We start from the raw sequence: 19,153 nt of genomic DNA, 5'->3' as shown, positions 1-19,153 counted from the left end.
CTGGACGGGATAGGGTCTGCTAAGTATCGGGAGATAGCGTCCAAACTTTTATTCCAAGCTAGGAGATGTATCGTAGCACATTGGGGAGATAGTGCGGTCCCTGAGGCCAGAGAGTGGGAGAATCAGGCCAGAGTCTCGCTTGCAAGAGAGAAATTTCATCTGGTATCTAGAAAAAAAAATGCTAGATTCGATGGGCTCTGGCAGAAATGGCTAAAGTGACTTGAGATGAGAGGTCGGAGGGGGAGGGCTGGGAATACTATATGTATGTATATTTATGGATAATAAAACAAACTAGATTGCATATTGTATTATAAGTGTAAAAAGAAGATCAAACAAAAAAAAAAAGTTGGGTTGAGAGCTGTAACAGTCCATAGACAAGGATGGCGCTGTTTCAGGACCCCTCTCAAGAGATCTCATAAAGAGTTTCTACACCACATGCAACGCACATATATGTCTCCCAGAGTCATACCTATAGCTGCACAGAATCAGGGCAGCTATGTGGAAGCGCCACTGTCTTCCTATGAACATACACATGGATTTGTATAAGAAATTAACCCGTGAGACCATCTTAATTTTGCGCAGGCGTGGGCAGAAGACACGTTTGTGTAGAACCCCTTTAAGAAGAACTGGATATGATCTTAAACTGGAAGGATGGCGGACAGAGACGGGACAGAAATAAAGGACGATGAGACTAGTGAAATACGTACAATCCTGGTGCTTTTCTAAAGCAAGCTCAAGTTTCTCTTTCATCCTCTGCAGGTGTCGGACCTGTTCTGCGTAATCTTTGTAGGTGAAGTCAGACAAACAGGATGGAAGTACGAGGAGAGGACAACGTGGGAAAGGCAAGGAGTGGTCAACACGAGACAACACAGAAAGGAGAGGGGGGAATAAAATAAAGAAAAAGGAAAAAAAATATAAAAAACATGAGTGGGAGAAGGGCAGGGAGAGTCACACTTCTAACATCAACTTACTATTGGGAGGCACTAAACAGGAGCAGACATTTGGAGGAAAGTCCTCAGCAACCATATTAGGAACATCCAGCTTCTTACTATACACACTGAACACGTGTACAGGGATGTATTTCTTTAGAAACATACATGATCACATATCGAATAGATTACAGTGCGGAGAACAGGGGGACAATGGAGAATACACAATTCACCATCACAAGTCCAACAAGTCAGATTGGTGGGGATCTGGTAATGGAGACCCAACTGATCCGGAGAAGGAGCTGCTCACATTCCCATTTCGCATCTCATTCATCACTTTCTACACCTGGTTTAGGCGTAGAAAATGGTTAAAATGTAAGACAGCAAGGAAGCCGTCTTACACTTAGAAGCAGCAGGGGCTTTATTAAGACTGGCATCTAAAACGCCCATTTTAATAAATGACCCCCTCTGTATCCAAACAGTCCTGGCAGTGTCAGCCTGTGAGTGGACTGATAACGCTATAGTTGTCAATTTAGACTACTTTCACACTCGCGTTTTGGCTTTCCGTTTGTGAGATCCGTTCAGGGCTCTCACACGCGGTCCAAAACGGATCAGTTTGCATTCTAATGCATTCTGAATAGAAAAAGGATCCGCTCAGAATGCATCGGTTCAGTTCTGCTTTGGAGATGGACACCAAAACACTGCCTGCAGCATTTTGGTGTCAGTCTGATGAAACTGAGCCAAATGGATCCATCCTGGCACACAATGTAAGTCAATGGGGACGGATCCGTTATCACTGACAAAATCTGGCACAACAGAAAACGGATCCGTCCTCCATTGACTTCCAATGGTGTTCAAGACGGATCCGTCTTGGCTATGTTAAAGATAATACAAACGGATCCGTTCAAAATGGATGCAGACGGTTGTATTATCTGAACGGATCCGTCCATGACGGAAACGCACAAAACGTGAGTGTGAAAGTAGCCTAACTTCTAGGAGAAATAACAGAGAAACAACTCAGAGCAGAATTCTAATAGAAGATGCCTCTAAATTCGTATTTCGTGGGCAAACAGACCTTTAGGAGAGCAGACAGGTCCTCTTCAATTCCACTGTGAACTCTGGTATCGCTGAGCATGCAGGCCATATTATCAATAGGATCTAATAGGTCTTCAATAAGAAATAGACCCTAGTGGTAAGTGAAAGGCTCTAACGTCAGCCATATGTGGGGTGTCTTCTGCTGGACCTTTGGGGCTCTTTATTGACTGCACCATAAAACACTATGATGCAGTCAGTCCAGAAGATGCGGGCGACACCAGCGTCGTGTGAATCAGCCCTTAGGCTAGGGCTACATGACATTTGTTACAGTAATGTTGTAGGACATATTTTATAATGCTAGTCTGTGGTGTCGCACTGCGAGATACGACATGCTGCGACTGTGACACGACAGTCGCAAAAAAACCCCCATCCAAGATGGATTTTTGTGCGACTGTCATGTCACAGTGCAACACCATTGACTAGCATTATAAAATATGGCGAGCGACATGAATTTCGCGAGACACATGTTGCAGTGTAGCTGTACCCTACATGTCGCTGTGTAGCCCTGGCCTAAGTCTAGATCCACCGGAGGATTTTCTGCTGGTATGGTAAGCCAGTCTGATTCTGGTGATCACAAATCTCTGGGAACCTTTTCATCACTGATAGCCCTACACTTTAGATGTTCAGCTGACAGTTATCCCTCCCAATCCCCCAATACACATGCATGCTTGGCCAAACGTTCACGAGTATAAATGGGGGCAGGTTCAGAAAACCCAGATGGTCAGCTTATCTCCCTGAGAACAAAAGGGTCAGGCATGTTGAAATCCAACAGCCCCATACTTCTTCCTATCAACCCTACACACAAGATGTTAGACTTGGCTGGCAATCTATTGGGTATAGCCAGCATAATACAAAAACATTGGTCAGGACTAGGGAAAAGCTTGCTCACAGGATCGGTTGGGAACCCAATTGTCAAACACCCACCAGTCTGAATTTTAAGATGTTATATACATATCATCAGAGAAAAAAAAGACAGAACAGTTTTTAGGTTCATATCGGTTTTCCTTCTTTGCAGTAATGCTGCTCTCTGGATACTGTTAAGAAATGTAGTATCTGATCAGGAAAATCTGACCAGTGATTTAGATAATGCCCCACACAATCTATGCAGGGACACACAACCAGCAGCGTCGTTACACATGGCCGAAGACCACCCTGTAATGCTCATCTTGGACGCAATGTCTTATGGTGACCAAATACCAGATATCTACCCGAATCTTTTATCAAGTTCCATTTTGTCTCTATAGAACCCTGACGGTCAGGTCCCTAGTGTGATTTTTTTTGTATCCATACCAGCTTTACATTTATCATTTTTAAATAATACCTTCACTTTTAACCATCTTCTCAAATATCAAACTGTTGAGAAAATGGAGTGATGCGTAGATGACTACCTGATAATTTGGCTTCCAGTCTGCGGATCTGATCATTCCTTCTGGAAATCTGAGAAGGCCGATCATCGCGGGAGCTGCTGCCGTCTGAGGCCTGTAAGATTAGAATCAATTACATGTCAATATGCCAGCTAATCGTAATGAAAAAGAAAAAACAGCATGGTCGGGTGGAGACAGCTGTGATAAGGACATTTCCTAACGTCCACATTATGGCTGTAAAACCCAAACATCCCATCCATTTGAGGGATTTTAGGTGTTGCTTCCGCAATCTATACATATAATAGTGAAAGTTAGCTTGTTCTTCATAGGCTCTAATGTGCCTTGAAGGATCTGTTATATATACTCTTCACAATCAAATTTAAAGGTGTTTTCCGAGATCTTTCATTTTTTTTATTTTTATTTACTGATGACCTATCCTCAGGATAGGTCATCAGTATGTGATTGGTGGGGGTCTGGCACCCAGACCGTCCGCCAATCAGCTGTTCGAGAAGGCTGTGTGCATTCTGTCTGCTTTTCTTAGGCCAGTGACGCCACGTTCATCGGTCACGTGGCCTAGGAGCAGCTCAGCTTCATTCAAGTGAATATGGCTAAGAGCGATACGAAGCACAGGCGTTAGACAATGTACGGCACTGTGTTGGTGAGCTGTGAGAAGGCAGCGGTGCTCACAGGAGAGCCTGTGCCTTCTCAAAAAAGCTGATCGGTGGGGGTCCCGGGGGTCCCAGCGATCAGATACTGATGACCTATACCGAGGATAAGTCATCAGTATTAAAATGTCAGAAAACTCTTTTAAAATACTGGGGGGTTGTCAAGTCCATCTGACAAGGTTCTAATAAAGTAATGTGGTTTAGATGCAGCAGGCATTAAAATGTGTGCACTAATGTAACTGCTGAGGCACTTCTTCTCACTCTGCCTCTCATCTCCCCTGCATTTCAGATTACCTCTCATCTCCCTACATGTGCTGTCTAAAAGACACACTGTTTGTTGCCCAATCACAGCAAAGAATTATTTTACTACATTGCTTCCTACAATATTGCAGACCTATATTTACCAACCTGTGGCTCTCCAGCTGTTGCAAAACTATAATTCTCACATGCCCTGATGGCTCTCAGGCAATTGTTGGCATGAGGGGAGTTGTAGTTTGGCAACAGCTGGAGCGCCACCGGTCGGTAAATGTAGGTCTACAGTATTGTAAGAAGTGTTGTAAGAAAATAAAAGCTGTGTTGTGATTGGTTGATATGGGCAAAAATGAAAGCTTTGCCGTGATTGTTTTCAATAGGCAAGAAACAGTTTGTCCTTCAGACAGCACATACAGGGAGATGAGAGGCAGACTGAGAAGCAGTGCCTTAGCAGTTACAGTTACAATAGTGTACAAAATACATGCTGCTTTTTGTTTGCTATGGGCAACAAACAGCTTGTCTTTTACAAAGCACATGTAGGGATACAACAACTTTGAATTGCCACCTTTAAAGGGCATGCCAAAAGTTCACCCCTAACTCTGACTTGTGTTCAGTAATCCACGTTATATGGCAGAGGACTTATTTAGCAGAAGACAAAGTGCAAGGATGGTCATGTTCATGTCTCTCGCTATAGAAAGTTATGGAAATAGCTGAGAACGCATGCTTCACTGTTTCTTTAAGTTGCAATGAAGAGGGCTGCACTTGTATTCCAAAACTAGAATCTACCAGATATCCTTTGGCTATGCCATACATTTTTGTGATTGGAATGCCCTTTTAAATGTCCCGATAAGGAGAATAAAAAAGGGTTAATATCACTTGTCACTCACAAAGTCATCCCCAGAATCAGCCCCAACAGATGTGATCGACTCTTTGCTGATAGAGCGTGGGATGCGAGCAGCGCCACCAGGCCGCGGCGCTATGGCCCCCTCCTCCGCAAGTTTTTTCTTAAGATTGGAGAACATTCCCCCTTCTTTCTGGCTATGGCTTCCCAGCTGAGAATCAGAGACGAGATGCGCTCGGGAGGTGTCGGGAACTCTGTAAGGGGTACGTTTCATCGCAGGACCTCAGATCACAGCGTCCGCCTTCACGTCCATTCTGCAGCTGGAGAGTGCTGAACCCTTTAAAGGCAAAAAGCAGAGGTCAAACACTAAAAGCAACTCCAGATTGTTTAACAGCAATGACAGTCATACACAAAAAGAACCCCCTGCTGGAGGAAAAGCATGGCCTGCAGCATCCGAACTTGAAGAGAGGGGGCTTATACTAGTAGCGGAATGGGAATATACAGACCCGCCTGGTAAGTGCATTTATGATTCTATATCCCTCTGATAAAACGTCTGTGAACAGCGTTTAGCTCCAACTCTTCAGTTTTCAGTTAGTTTTTTCAGTGCCACTGCTATCTGGAAACTGTCAGCAAGCCATTAGGTAGAGATCTGATCTGTGCACAAAGCACACATGGGAGTATGTGGTGGCTGCTGTATGTACAGAGATATTCTTCCCTGGTATATACTGTATTTTTCGCACCATAAGACACACTTTTTTCACCCAATTATGGAAGCGCTCATTAGTACCGGAGGACTGGGAAGCGATGAATGCAGTGCTCCCAGGCTCTGTACTCACCTCTGCCTCAGGCTGTGCTGTGACTGCGCACAGCGCGAGGACGTCAGCGCTCCGTGACCTCACGCTGTATGCGTCGGGTCGCAGCAGAGCGTGAGGCAGGAAGAGGTGAAGCTGGATCCTGGGAGCAGAGGCACCGGCGTCCCGAGCAGGTGAGGCAAGTGAATTATTATTTTTTATTTGCTCTGAGCAAGGGGGTCTGGAGGTCATTCACATTCGGGGGTTTAATCTGAGGTTTGAATGGATTGGGGGGGGGGGGTGTTTATTCATAATAGGGCTGTTATCTGAGGTCTGGGGGTCATTCACACTGGGGTTCTGATGGAGGGTCTTATTGGGGCTCTGAGCTGAGGTCTGATTAACACTGGGGGTTTGATCTGGGGTCTAATGAAAAAAATGTTTTCTTATTCTCCTCCTCTAAAACCTAGATGGGATCTCATGGAGCAGGATGCAATATTATATTTTTTTTTTTTTTACTAGGTTTGTATGGAATCCACTAGATCAGGTATGCCCAACCTGTGGCCCTCCAGCTGTTGCAAAACTACAGCTCCCAGCATGCCCTGATGACATGTCGGCTGTCTGGGCATGCTGGGAGTTGCAGTCTTGCAACAGCTGGAGGGCCGCAGGTTGGGCATACCCCACAAACTTATATGAGATCGGAGGCATTCGGATGTCCGGTTTCTTTACGTGCCACATAGCTGCTCCATAAAACTCCTGTTGTGAATGTTGCACATCTATCATTTAAATAAAAATAAATAAATAAAAATGGGATGTATCATAGTGACATGTCAGAAGTTTAGTTCAGGGGGATCCAGATGCCGAGACCCCCACAATGACTTAAAGGGGTTCTGCACTTTCATTTAACTGATGATCTATCCTCTGGATAGATCATCAGCTTCTGATCGGCGGGGGTCCGACACCCGGGACCCCCGCCGATCAGCTGTTTGAGATGGCAGCGGTGCTCCAGCAGCGCCGCGGCCTTCTCACTGTTTACCGCCGGCCCACTGACATCACGACTAGTATCAACTAGCGTGGGCGGGGCTAAGCTCCATTCAAGTGAACAGAGCTTAGCCCCGCCCACGCTAGTTGATACTAGTTGTGACGTCAGTGGGCCGGCGGTAAACAGTGAGACGGCCGCGGCGCTGAAAAACCCTTTTAAGCCCTCAACCTGCGGCCCTCCAGCTGTTGTAAATCTACAACTCCCACCATGCCCTGCTGTAGGCTGTTCAGGCATGCTGGGAGTTGTAGTTTTGCAACAGCTGGAGGGCTGCAGGTTGAGCATGCCTGGTGTAAGTGATCTAACAATCCAATGTTCAGGTCCTCTAGTCTAGGGTGACTGAAAATAAAAGAAAAAGGAAAAAAAAAAAGTTTTTAAAATACATGAAAAAAATAATACAGCTTCCTCCAATGTCACTACATTGCACTGCTGCTACAATGCGAATGCTCTGCAGGTAAACACTGAAGCTGACCGTCTGGATGCTGGGAGTTAGACTCCCGCCAATCTGATATCAATGACCTATCCAGAGGATAGGTCCTCAATGTCTGTAGCCTGGACAACCCCCAAGACATAGAAGTATTTATCCTGTATGGAGAAAGATGAAATAGAAAAAAAAAAAGTCTAAACGCACATAGTAATACAGAGTGAGAGGATGATAGGTCACGGCACGCCACAAAGCACACGACAACGCCCAGATATAGTAAGCATGAATGAAAAGTAAATTACACCAAGCACGGGTGATGCAGGGCTCGTCAGCCAAGATGATGATCATCTAATGAGTGATGTAAAGTACAGCAAACGCGGAAATCCGAACTAAGTCACGCACAATGCAGAAATCCAATCAATGAATAAATAAAATTAAAAAAAAGACATGACATGGCCGGACATCCCAACCGTTCAGTCTTCACAGGCAAAAACTAACAACCGCATGGATTGCACTGAAGGCAGCAGTGATTTCCAGCATGGCACGGTCATGGGGTGCCCAACCCTGGAAGGCTGACCGTGCGCTCAATCAATCATGGCTGAATGAAAATCCAATAAACTGCAAAACAAAGCAGATATCCTTCCCAGAAGAAGAAAGATGGCCATACATTTTAGATAACTAACGGCTGAACGCTTGTTTGGCTCGTAGTTAATTCTCCCCCCATCCCATACACATGAATCCTCAGCTCAGCCAAGTGTGCATGTGTTCTTAAAGGGAACCTGTCACTGGGATTTTGTGTATAGAGCTGAGGACATGGGTTGCTAGATCGCCGCTAGCACATCCGCAATACCCAGTCCCCATAGCTCTGTGTGCTTTTATTGTGTAGAAAAAACGATTTAATACATATGCAAATTACTGTGAGATGAGTCCTGTCCCTGAGATGAGTCCTGTCCCCGAGAGGAGTCCTGTCCGCGAGAGGAGTCCTGTCCGCGAGAGGAGTCCTGTCCGCGAGAGGAGTCCTGTCCGCGAGAGGAGTCCTGTCCGCGAGAGGAGTCCTGTCCGCGAGAGGAGTCCTGTCCGCGAGAGGAGTCCTGTCCGCGAGAGGAGTCCTGTCCGCGAGAGGAGTCCTGTCCGCGAGAGGAGTCCTGTCCGCGAGAGGAGTCCTGTCCGCGAGAGGAGTCAGGGGCAGGACTCATCTCAGGTTAATTTGCATATGTATCAAATCGGTTATTTGTCCTCAGCTCTATACCCAAAATCCCGGTGACAGGTTCCCTTTAATGGGCAGATGTAAGAAAACTGCTGCTAGACACCTCCTGCGGCGGCTTACTCCCTGAAGACTTCTTGTGCTGCCAATCGGCTACTTCCCGAGCCCCTCTTCTGGCCATGACCTTCTCAGACCGTCCGAGACTCTCCCACTGCTATCGGATGGACTAGCGCTAATCATGGGCGACGTGTCGGTGCATAGCCTATTCTGAGAAGCTGGTGTCCATCTGATGTGAAAGAGCAAGGGCCCGAGAACTGATGGCACAAGACGTCAAAATTACATTCACAGCACGTGACACAGGAGCGACTGCGTCTGCAAGTGGAGGAGGGGAGTAATATTTTTTTCGGCTACAAAAAATATTTTTTTTAAAATGTAAGCTCAGCTGAGGACCACTATGGAGGACATTATTACTGCTGGGGGCCACTATGGGGGACATTATTACTGCTGGGGGCCACTATGGGGGACATTATTACTGCTGGGGGCCACTATGGGGGACATTATTACTGCTGGGGGCCACTATGGGGGACATTATTACTGCTGGGGGCCACTATGGGGGACATTATTACTGCTGGGGGCCACTATGGGGGACATTATTACTGCTGGGGGCCACTATGGGGGACATTATTACTGCTGGGGGCCACTATGGGGGACATTATTACTGCTGGGGGCCACTATGGGGGACATTATTACTGCTGGGGGCCACTATGGGGGACATTATTACTGCTGGGGACCACTATGGGGGACATTATTACTGCTGGGGACCACTATGGGGGACATTATTACTGCTGGGGGCCACTATGGGGGACATTATTACTGCTGGGGGTCACTATGGGGGACATTATGTATACTGCAGGGGTTGAGATTTTAATTAAAAAAAAAGCCAAAGAAATTCATCCATTTTTAACGATCAAGAAAAACGGATACAAAAATGGTAATGAAAAGGCCATGAAAAGCTGACAGTGTGTACGTTTTTCATGGCGCGCGCATGTCACGGACCTGCAGGCAACCACGTGGCGCCATGATCTCCCCTAGGGCTAAACACCTACCGTCATGTCTCCGTTATTACTTCTCATGGATTCCATACAAATCTGTGATCAGGGCATCACAAGGGTCAAAATACCCGTTTCTATATGACCGCGGTATACGGCCTGCAGGCGCCATATTACAGGGGGTGTCGGTACCTGTCCCCCCATCCAGCTACCGCCATGGAGAATCCTGCAGGGATGAGACTGATCTACCCCTGCCAGGCTGTAACCTGCTTGAATAAAACTACATCTCCCAGCATGCCTGGCTGTTCCCCCAATGCAGCATGCTGGGAGTTGTAGTCCTGATATACAGCATTGGGGTCCACACTGCAAAGTTATACAAAACCGACGACATTGTCCTCACGCTGTCAGGTGTCTGGGAAAGCTGGGTGACAACCCCTGACTCCTGGACTGGGGGCCACACTGGTTGTCACTCAGCTTTCCCACAAACTGATAAAACACCAGGAAGGTGACAAGAGGACATGTTGAATTTTTTATGTTTCTCCTAGGGATGAAGACATATGCCGGGGTCAGTGTCAGCTCCTGTGTACATCCCTCACGGGCTGATAGAGGAGACCCTGACAGAAGACCCCACACAGCCCTCCCGCCATGTGACGTCACAGCATCTACTTGCCGGTTCGCCGGTATCCGTCTCTCCTCTGCTCTACGAGAGATGTGGCCGTTGACGTCACCGCAGCGCCTCGGTCAGGTGAGGCTCCTCCTCATTGGCTAATTCAGTAGGAGGCGGAGAGGTCGCGAGGGGGCGTGGCTGGAGTCTGATTGGCTGCAGCGTGGGCATGACGTTAGGATTTCCAGACATGCGCAGTACACAAGCAGCCAAATTCTCCGTATGCGGCTGGCAAGGCATGATGGGAGATGTAGTCAGTGACATAACAGGTGGATCATGTGTAGGTTCATAACAGTCTGTAAGTATTGCACTGGTAGAAATGCCTGCAGGTCTCTCATCTCTGGCCATAATGGGCTCCACTCCAACATAAAAAACTAAGGGAAGAGACGACTCCACCCTGTACTGTGCAAATGTACAAAAAGAGGGTGAACAATAGACTTACATCAATCAGCCATCACCATCTGGCTAATAGTATGTAGGTCCTATACTACCAAACCCGCTCTGAGCCATCGATGCGTGTGCAGTACTGGCGAACGGGCTCAGGGCTTAGTAGGTATGAGCGAAGCATTGACCCTTTCCTTGCCTCACTGCATCGCGAGCCACTGTTTGTTGTGAGATGTACCGCCGGGTGTCGGACCCCCGCCGATCTGATATTGATGACCTATCCTGAGGATGTGGCGAGATGACACGGCGCGGGAAGGCACAGTGAGGCGTTCGTGACCGCCTGCGGCGGGACGCCACGAGCTGTGATGGAGAGAGGTGAGTATTTTATTTTTATTTTTTTATGTACCCTACCCTAATTGCAGAGGTACTGGGGGTAGTATGGGGGTGGGGGAGGAGGACCACCGAGGACATCATACTAATAATACAGAGGGGGCCATTATATTAATAATACAGAGGGGGCCATTATATTAATAATACAGAGGGGGCCATTATATTAATAATACAGAGGGGGCCATTATATTAATAATAATACAGAGGGGGCTATTATTTTAATAATAATACAGAGGGGGCCATTATATTAATAATAAAGAGGGGGCCATTAAATTAATAATACAGAGGGGGCCATTATATTAATAATACAGAGGGGGCCATTATATTAATAATACAGAGGGGGCTATTATATTAATAATAATAATACAGAGGGGGCCATTATACTAATAATAATACAGAGGGGGCCATTATACTAATAATAAAGAGGGGGCCATTATACTAATAATAATAAAGAGGGGGCCATTATAATAATACAGAGGGGGCCATTATAATAATAATACAGAGGGGGCCATTATATTAATAATACAGAGGGGGCCATTATATTAATAATACAGAGGGGGCTATTATATTAATAATAATAATACAGAGGGGGCCATTATACTAATAATAATACAGAGGGGGCCATTATACTAATAATAAAGAGGGGGCCATTATACTAATAATAATAAAGAGGGGGCCATTATAATAATAATACAGAGGGGGCCATTATAATAATAATACAGAGGGGGCCATTATACTAATAATACAGAGGGGGCCATTATACTAATAATAATACAGAGGGGGCCATTATACTAATAATAAAGAGGGGGCCATTATATTAATAATACAGAGGGGGCCATTATATTAATAATAAAGAGGGGGCCATTATATTAATAATACAGAGGGGGCCATTATATTAATAATAAAGAGGGGGTCATTATATTAATAATAAAGAGGGGGCCATTATATTAATAATAATAATAAAGAGGGGCCATTATATTTTCTTTTTTTTTGAACAATAATTTTTATTGAAAAGTTTTATAACAAAAGGTTACATATCAAGTGAAAGCATTCACATATACATCTTGGTGTAGGTAATAATATGGCAAGTATGTAGCTAATACAAAAATACAATATTTTTCACAGCATACGGTTGTAAATGTTGAGCTTGAATAGGTAGAAAAGTTGCATGGGTACAAATATAGGTAGAAGAGGAGAAAAGACAATATAACAGTAGGTAAAAGATAAGGCTGTCATGAAAAACATCATAAGACCATAATAACCTTACATTCTAATGGAGGCACTAGGCGGCAAATTACATCTTTTGTGGCTCAACCAGACTTCCCATCTCTTCAGAAATGTAATTTTCGTATTGTTAGAGGATGCCCATAGACCTTCATATAAGCAGCTATTATCTAGAGATCTGAAAATCCTATTAATATTGGGAAGGTCCCCAGATTTCCAACAAGCAGCTATTTTCAGTCGGGTTATAAATATTAAGTGACTAGCTATGAATCTGAAATGGATAGGAAGGTCTATCAATCCTGTAGACAACAAGGCCATCTTAGATGAAGGTTCAATAGGAAAGCAAGCTAGTGATGATATGAAACTGAATATTGAGGCCCATAGGACTTTAACAATCGGGCATTCCCACCACATATGTAGAAAACTACCTGTCGCTTGACCGCATCTCCAACAGTCTGGGGATGAATCAGGAAAGATTTTGTTAATATATGTGGGTGTTCTATACCATCTGTAGAGAATTTTTCTCGCTCCTTCTAGATGATCAGAGCATTTAGACAGCTTGGGTACAGAGGTAAAGGCTTCAGACCACTCTGTGTCCGACAGGGCAGAACCTAATTCGAGATTCCATAGGTCTAAGATATGCTGTAAGGGATTAGCGCCTGACTCTTTCAGTAAGGTATAGCCTTTGGTAATTCCTTTATCTGATTTTTGGGTCATGTGTATCCATTGTAAGAACTCTTGATTGTTTGTAGTATGTGTAAAAAAATTTGAGGATTTCAGTAAGTGTCTTAACCTTAGGTATTTGTAGAAATCTGAATTGGGGATATTAAATTCTTTATGAAGATGGGCAAACTCCACAAACACCTCATCCTTCCATAGTTGTTTGACTTCAGTAATGCCCAGCCTTACCCAATTGTCTAGTCTAATGTCTGGGATAGCTAGTTCACAAACCTTCAAGGGCATTGCGGAAATTGAGGTATTAGTTAATTTATCTATTCTAGCAACAGAATACCAGGTGTTTAGAATTGTTGTCAGGGTTAATAATGGGGAGTTATATTTGATACCAAAAGCCGCTACAGCAGAGAGGCGCAAGTTTATGTTGCAAGAACCCATAATAGTTTTTTCTAGTGCTACCCATTTTTTTGTAGGGTCCTCCTTAAGTAAATATCTCAGTTGGTCAAGTATAGCGGAGGCATGATAATGCTTAATAGAAGGTACATTAAGGCCTCCTGTTTTGAGAGGCTTATTAAGTATAAGGGCTTTCACTCTGGGTCTGAGTTTACCCCAAATGTGGCGATTGATTAGTGATTGGAGCTTGTTTATGTAACCAGAGGGAATAGATATAGGAATATTACGAAACATATATATAATTTTGGGAAGAATAACCATTTTCAAAGCAGCTATTCTCCCTAACCAAGAAATGTGTTCCAACCTTAAGTTGTTCAAGGAGTTGTTAATTTTATCATATAAGGGCCAAAAATTGACCTTGAATAGTTTGTTAGTAGGAAAGGTAAGTTGAATACCCAGATATGTCAAGGACTCGTTTGCCCAGGGAAATTTATATAATCTGGAAATTAGACGTTTAGTAGATGGGGGTAAACCCAAGTCCAAAATTTGAGATTTGTTTACATTTACCTTATAGAAAGAAGCTTTGCCAAACTTAGAGATGATGTCATTAATGACAGGCAAAGCTATATTTGGGTTTGATGTAATGATTAAGACATCGTCTGCAAAGAGACCTATGCGATGATCTACTTCCCCTACTTTTATCCCTTTAATAAGTGTCGAAGATCTAATGTGTTCTGCGAAAGGTTCCATTGCAAGCGCAAATATTAGGGGTGACATAGGGCATCCCTGCCTGGTTCCATTGTTAATATTAAATGGGGTGGATAGAAAACTGGACGAATATATAGAGGCACTTGGATTGGAGTATAAAGACATTACAGCAGATAAGTAGAAGTTCCCAAACCCAAACTTTTTTAATGTTGCGTAAATATAATCCCAGTGGATTCTGTCAAATGCCTTCTCTGCATCCAAGGATAGGAGCAGAGAAGGAGTTCGGGTATAATGTGCCACATCTAATAGGTCTATAAATCTTCTGGTGCCATCTGATGATTGCCTGTTAGAGACAAATCCTATCTGGTCATTGGAGATTAATGAGGGTAAGATATTGGACAACCTTTTTGCGAGTATTTTCGCAAAAATCTTTATATCCGAATTTAAGAGAGATATAGGTCTGAAATTAGCTGGAGTGTCTGCTGGTTTACCAGGTTTTGGTAAGGTTATGATCAGTGCACTTAACATGTCCTTTGGAATTGACTTTTGTATTGCTATTGAATTAAAGGTTCTATTTAGGAAAGGGTTTAAGATATGCGAAAGAGTCTTGTAATACTCATTTGTGAGGCCGTCTGGTCCAGGGGATTAGTTATTTTTGAGGGAGTGGATTGTTTCTGAGATTTCTGAATGTGTAATTTCAGCATTTAGGGAGTGATTTTGAGTTGGCGATAATGATGGGAGAGACACTCCCTCGAGGAACTCATTAATGTGTTCAGAAGTGGGTTGGAGAGTGTCTGTTGAGCTACGTAAGTTGTATAAATTTGCATAGTATTTTGCAAATTCATCTGCTATTTGTTTGGGGTTGAATAATTTTTTTCCTTGAGAATCATACAAAAAGGGGATTCTAGTTTTGACTTCTCTTTTTTTTATTCTATTTGCTAGGATTTTTGAAGCTTTGTTGCCTTGTGAGTAGTGATCTGCTTTGATCTTACGTAGGTGAAATTCATGTCTCTCATGTAAGTGAAGGTAAAGGTGGTGTCTGGCCGTTTTTAACTTGCTAAGAGTTTTCGGGTCTAGAGAGGATTTAAGTGAATCCTCTAGGGATTTGATGTCAGTTAATAGTTTATCCAAGGTTTTCTTTCTATTTCTTTTTTGGATGGCCGCGTGTTTCAACAAAATCCCTCTTATGAACGCCTTGTGTGCACTCCAAAGTGTAGTATCTGATATCAGCTTATTATCGTTAGTTCTAAAGTATTCTTTAAGCGAGTTTTCCACATCCACACGAATACTCGAATTCTGGAGTAATGAGTTATTGAGTCTCCAGGGGGAATAAACTCTATTATTGTACATATCATCTAATATAAGAGTTATAAATGCATGATCTGACCATGTTATATTAGAAATGGATACTTCCAATACTTTTTGGAGAAGCCACTTATCTGAGATAAACAGGTCAATTCTAGAGTATGTATTATGTGGATGTGAAAAAAAAGAAAAATCTTTTTCATTTGCATGGTGAACTCTCCAAATATCATGAAGACCTTCTTGAAATAAAAAATCTTGTAGATAAGATGATTTATTGGAAGGAGGATGAGCTGGGAGCCTATCAATTGATGAGTCAGGGCACATATTAAAGTCCCCACAAACTAGCAGAGAACCTTGTTTGGATTCTTGAGCCATTCTAATAGTGCGCTTGATAAAGTTAATCTGATCAGAGTTTGGAGCATATAGATTTACTATCGTGTATCTGGAGTTGTTTATGTCACAAGTGATTATAATATATCTACCCTCCTTATCTAATAAGACATTGTGACACTGGAATGCGATAGTGTTTTTAAAACCTATAATCACACCTCTCTTTTTTTTTGTGGCTGGGGATATAAAGATGTGTGGGAAAGAGGGGTGACAAAATCTGTGGGAATCCTCCTCATTAAGGTGAGATTCCTGAATACAAATGATGTCAGCTCTCTGTCTTTTCACTTCGTTCCAGTATGTGGAGCGTTTAAAGGGGCTATTCAAACCTTTAACATTTGCTGATAGGATCTTTATGCCATTATTAGCCATCTTGAGTCTTCAGATGAAGTAACCCTGTAGACTTCAGTATCCTGAGAAAATTGTAAAAAAACAGAGAGAACAGGTAATATAAAGCATAGTACCCCAATGTTACCATTTGGTGAGTGAGGGGACCGTGGAAATAAATCCTTGTTTTCATATTCGATATGATCTGAGGATAGACCCCCTGTACGTAACCTTAAAAAATAATAAGTTAAAATGTAAAACATAACATAAATAATAAATAACAACAACATATTAAGGGTCTAACAGTGACCGTAAAATTAGTGATGTCTATCACTTAGTATAAGAGGCGTAAAGTGAACAATGGATTAGGGAAAGTGAACACCTAGATGGAAAATGTGTTCTGTGAAGTAGAACAGCAGGGTGTGGATCCCCGCAATGCTTGTGAAAAAATAAATAAAAAACATAGCAATTTAATCAAAAGCAAAGGTAGCTATATTTACTGTCCCGGGATGAAGTCATGGTGGGATTCTTCCAACTCTTGTCCATTCTGGAGTTAAGTTGAGATGACTCTTATCAGCAGAAGGTTTATTAGGAGAGGCAGTCGTAGCTTTGTCTTTATCTTTATCTTTGGTGCCCTCTTGTGGTGGAGTAATGTTCCATTTGGAAAAAGCTTCTGATGCTTCTTGAGGAGAAGTTAGGACATGTGACGAGTTTTGGTGTCTCGCAATAAGTTTGACAGGAAAACCCCATTTGTAGGGGATATTGTTATCCCTTAACGCTCTGGTGTAAATTTGAAATTCCCGTCTCCTGCTTAGTGTCGCTGGGGATAAGTCTGTGAATAGGAGTACATTACTGAATCTCTCAGGAATATCTTTCTTCTTTTTTTGAGCTTCCCTCATCAGGGAATCTTTCAAGTGGTAAAAATGGATCCTAGCAAGGACGTCCCTGGGAACAGAGGCGGGGAGAGCTTTGGGCTTAGGAACCCGGTGTACCCGGTCAATGATTAGCTCTGACTCAGGGGTATCAGGAAGATATGATATAATAAGATCAGAAATGAATTCTTGCAGCTGAGAATCTGAGACGTTTTCAGGAATATTTCTAAATCTTATGTTGTTTCTTCTGGAGCGGTCTTCCAGATCAGCAATTTTGAGCTTAATGGCTGCTATATCATCTTCAACCACGTTGTGATTGTCAACTAGTGAGTTGTGTGCTGTGACAAATTCCTCCATTTTTTCTTCTAGATGCGCTGTTCTTTCTCCTATGGCTACTATATCAGCATGTATGACCGAGATTGTCTCTTTGAAATCTCCATGAATGGATCTTTTTAAATCTGCCAACATGTCCTGCATTGCATTGACAGTGAGACCAGGATCTATGCCTGGTGAAGGAGGGTAAGTATCAAGGGGAGGAATAGATGTATGATGTTCACTCACCCTTTTTTGTTTTTTAGGCTCCTGTGAAGCTGAAGGACTGGAGCTTGCTGAAGAGGGGGTCCCTGAAGAGCGCTGGTCGGGTGTCGCTGCTGGAGAGACACGGAGCTCTCCCTCTGTGTGGCGGGAACCGGCGCCATCTTGGATCGATCCTGGAGCAGGGTGGAAGAACGCAGTCATTTTCTGTGGCTGCGTTCCCTTCTTCTTCCCCCTCGTCATCATCAGCCGATCTATGGGGACAAGTACCGCCGCGAGACAGGTAAGTTTTGAACCAACTGCTTGCTTTTTATGATCGCTTTAGGCCGCTGTATGGGGATCCACGGACGGAGCTCAAGCTCTAAGCGTCCTCTCCTCCCGGCATCCGGCCACGCCCCCATTGCCATTATATTAATAATAAAGAGGGGGCCATTATATTAATAAAGAGGGGGCCGTTATATTAATAATAAAGAGGGGGCCATTATATTAATAATACAGAGGGGGCCATTATATTAATAATACAGAGGGGGCTATTATATTAATAATAATACAAAGGGGGTCATTATACTAATAATAAAGAGGGGGCCATTATATTAATAATAAAGAGGGGGACATTATATTAATAATAATACAGAGGGGGCCATTATATTAATAATAAAGAGGAGGCCATATATTAATAATAATAATAAAGAGGGGGCCGTTATATTAATAATAAAGAGGGGGGCCGTTATATTAATAATACAGAGGGGGCCATTATATTAATAATAAAGAGGGGGCCGTTATATTAATAATAAAGAGGGGGCCATTATATTAATAATAAAGAGGGGGCCATTATATTAATAATAAAGAGGGGTCCATTATATTAATAATACAGAGGGGGCCATTATATTAATAATACAGAGGGGGCTATTATATTAATAATAATACAGAGGGGGCCATTATATTAATAATAATAATAAAGAGGGGGCCATTATATTAATAATACAGAGGGGGCCATTATATTAATAATACAGAGGGGGCCATTATATTAATAATAATACAGAGGGGGCTATTATATTAATAATACAGAGGGGGCCATTATATTAATAATAATAATAAAGAGGGGGCCATTATATTAATAATACAGAGGGGGCCATTATATTAATAATAATACAGAGGGGGCTATTATATTAATAATACAGAGGGGGCCATTATATTAATAATAATAATAAAGAGGGGGCCATTATATTAATAATAATAATAAAGAGGGGGCCATTATATTAATAATAAAGAGGGGGCCATTATATTAATAATACAGAGGGGGCCATTATATTAATAATACAGAGGGGGCCATTATATTAATAATACAGAGGGGGCCATTATATTAATAATTATAATACAGAGGGGGCCATTATATTAATAATAATAATACAGAGGGGGCCATTATATTAATAATAATAATACAGAGGGGGCCATTATAATAATAATAATACAGAGGGGGCCATTATAATATACAGGGGGAATAATATTATGAGGAATGGGGGACTATCTGTCTGGCTCTAGCACAATATTGGGGGGCAGCAGGATGACAGTGTTGAGACTCCAGGAAGGAGAGGATGATAGCAAAGTGAGGAACCTACATTTTTTTCTGTAAAACTCTG

The 19,153-nt window shown here is 42.9% G+C and overlaps 1 protein-coding gene across 4 annotated transcripts in view; it reads right to left on the bottom strand.

The window, feature by feature from the left end:
- The window catches only part of GOLGA1 (golgin A1), a 799,579-nt gene extending 789,175 nt beyond the window's left edge, over positions 1 to 10,404 (bottom strand). For 3 of the 4 annotated variants that reach the window (XR_005773994.1, XR_005773995.1, XM_040406051.1), the window contains exons 1-4: positions 10,295 to 10,404; positions 5,193 to 5,485; positions 3,413 to 3,503; positions 708 to 782 (exon numbers count right to left, since the gene is read on the bottom strand). Coding sequence is in view for 2 of the 4 variants with exons in the window: in XM_040406051.1 (XP_040261985.1) it covers positions 708 to 782; positions 3,413 to 3,503; positions 5,193 to 5,420 (394 nt within the window). In the remaining 2 variants the exon portion in view is untranslated. The remainder of the gene's footprint in view (positions 1 to 707; positions 783 to 3,412; positions 3,504 to 5,192; positions 5,486 to 10,294) is intronic. The other variant, XM_040406052.1, reaches the window with a different exon arrangement.
- Positions 10,405 to 19,153: the final 8,749 nt, after the last annotated feature.

Source organism: Bufo bufo, chromosome 8 (genome assembly GCF_905171765.1).
Source record: "Bufo bufo chromosome 8, aBufBuf1.1, whole genome shotgun sequence".
NCBI lineage: Eukaryota > Metazoa > Chordata > Amphibia > Anura > Bufonidae > Bufo > Bufo bufo.
This window is presented reverse-complemented; position numbering and strand designations above follow the sequence as displayed.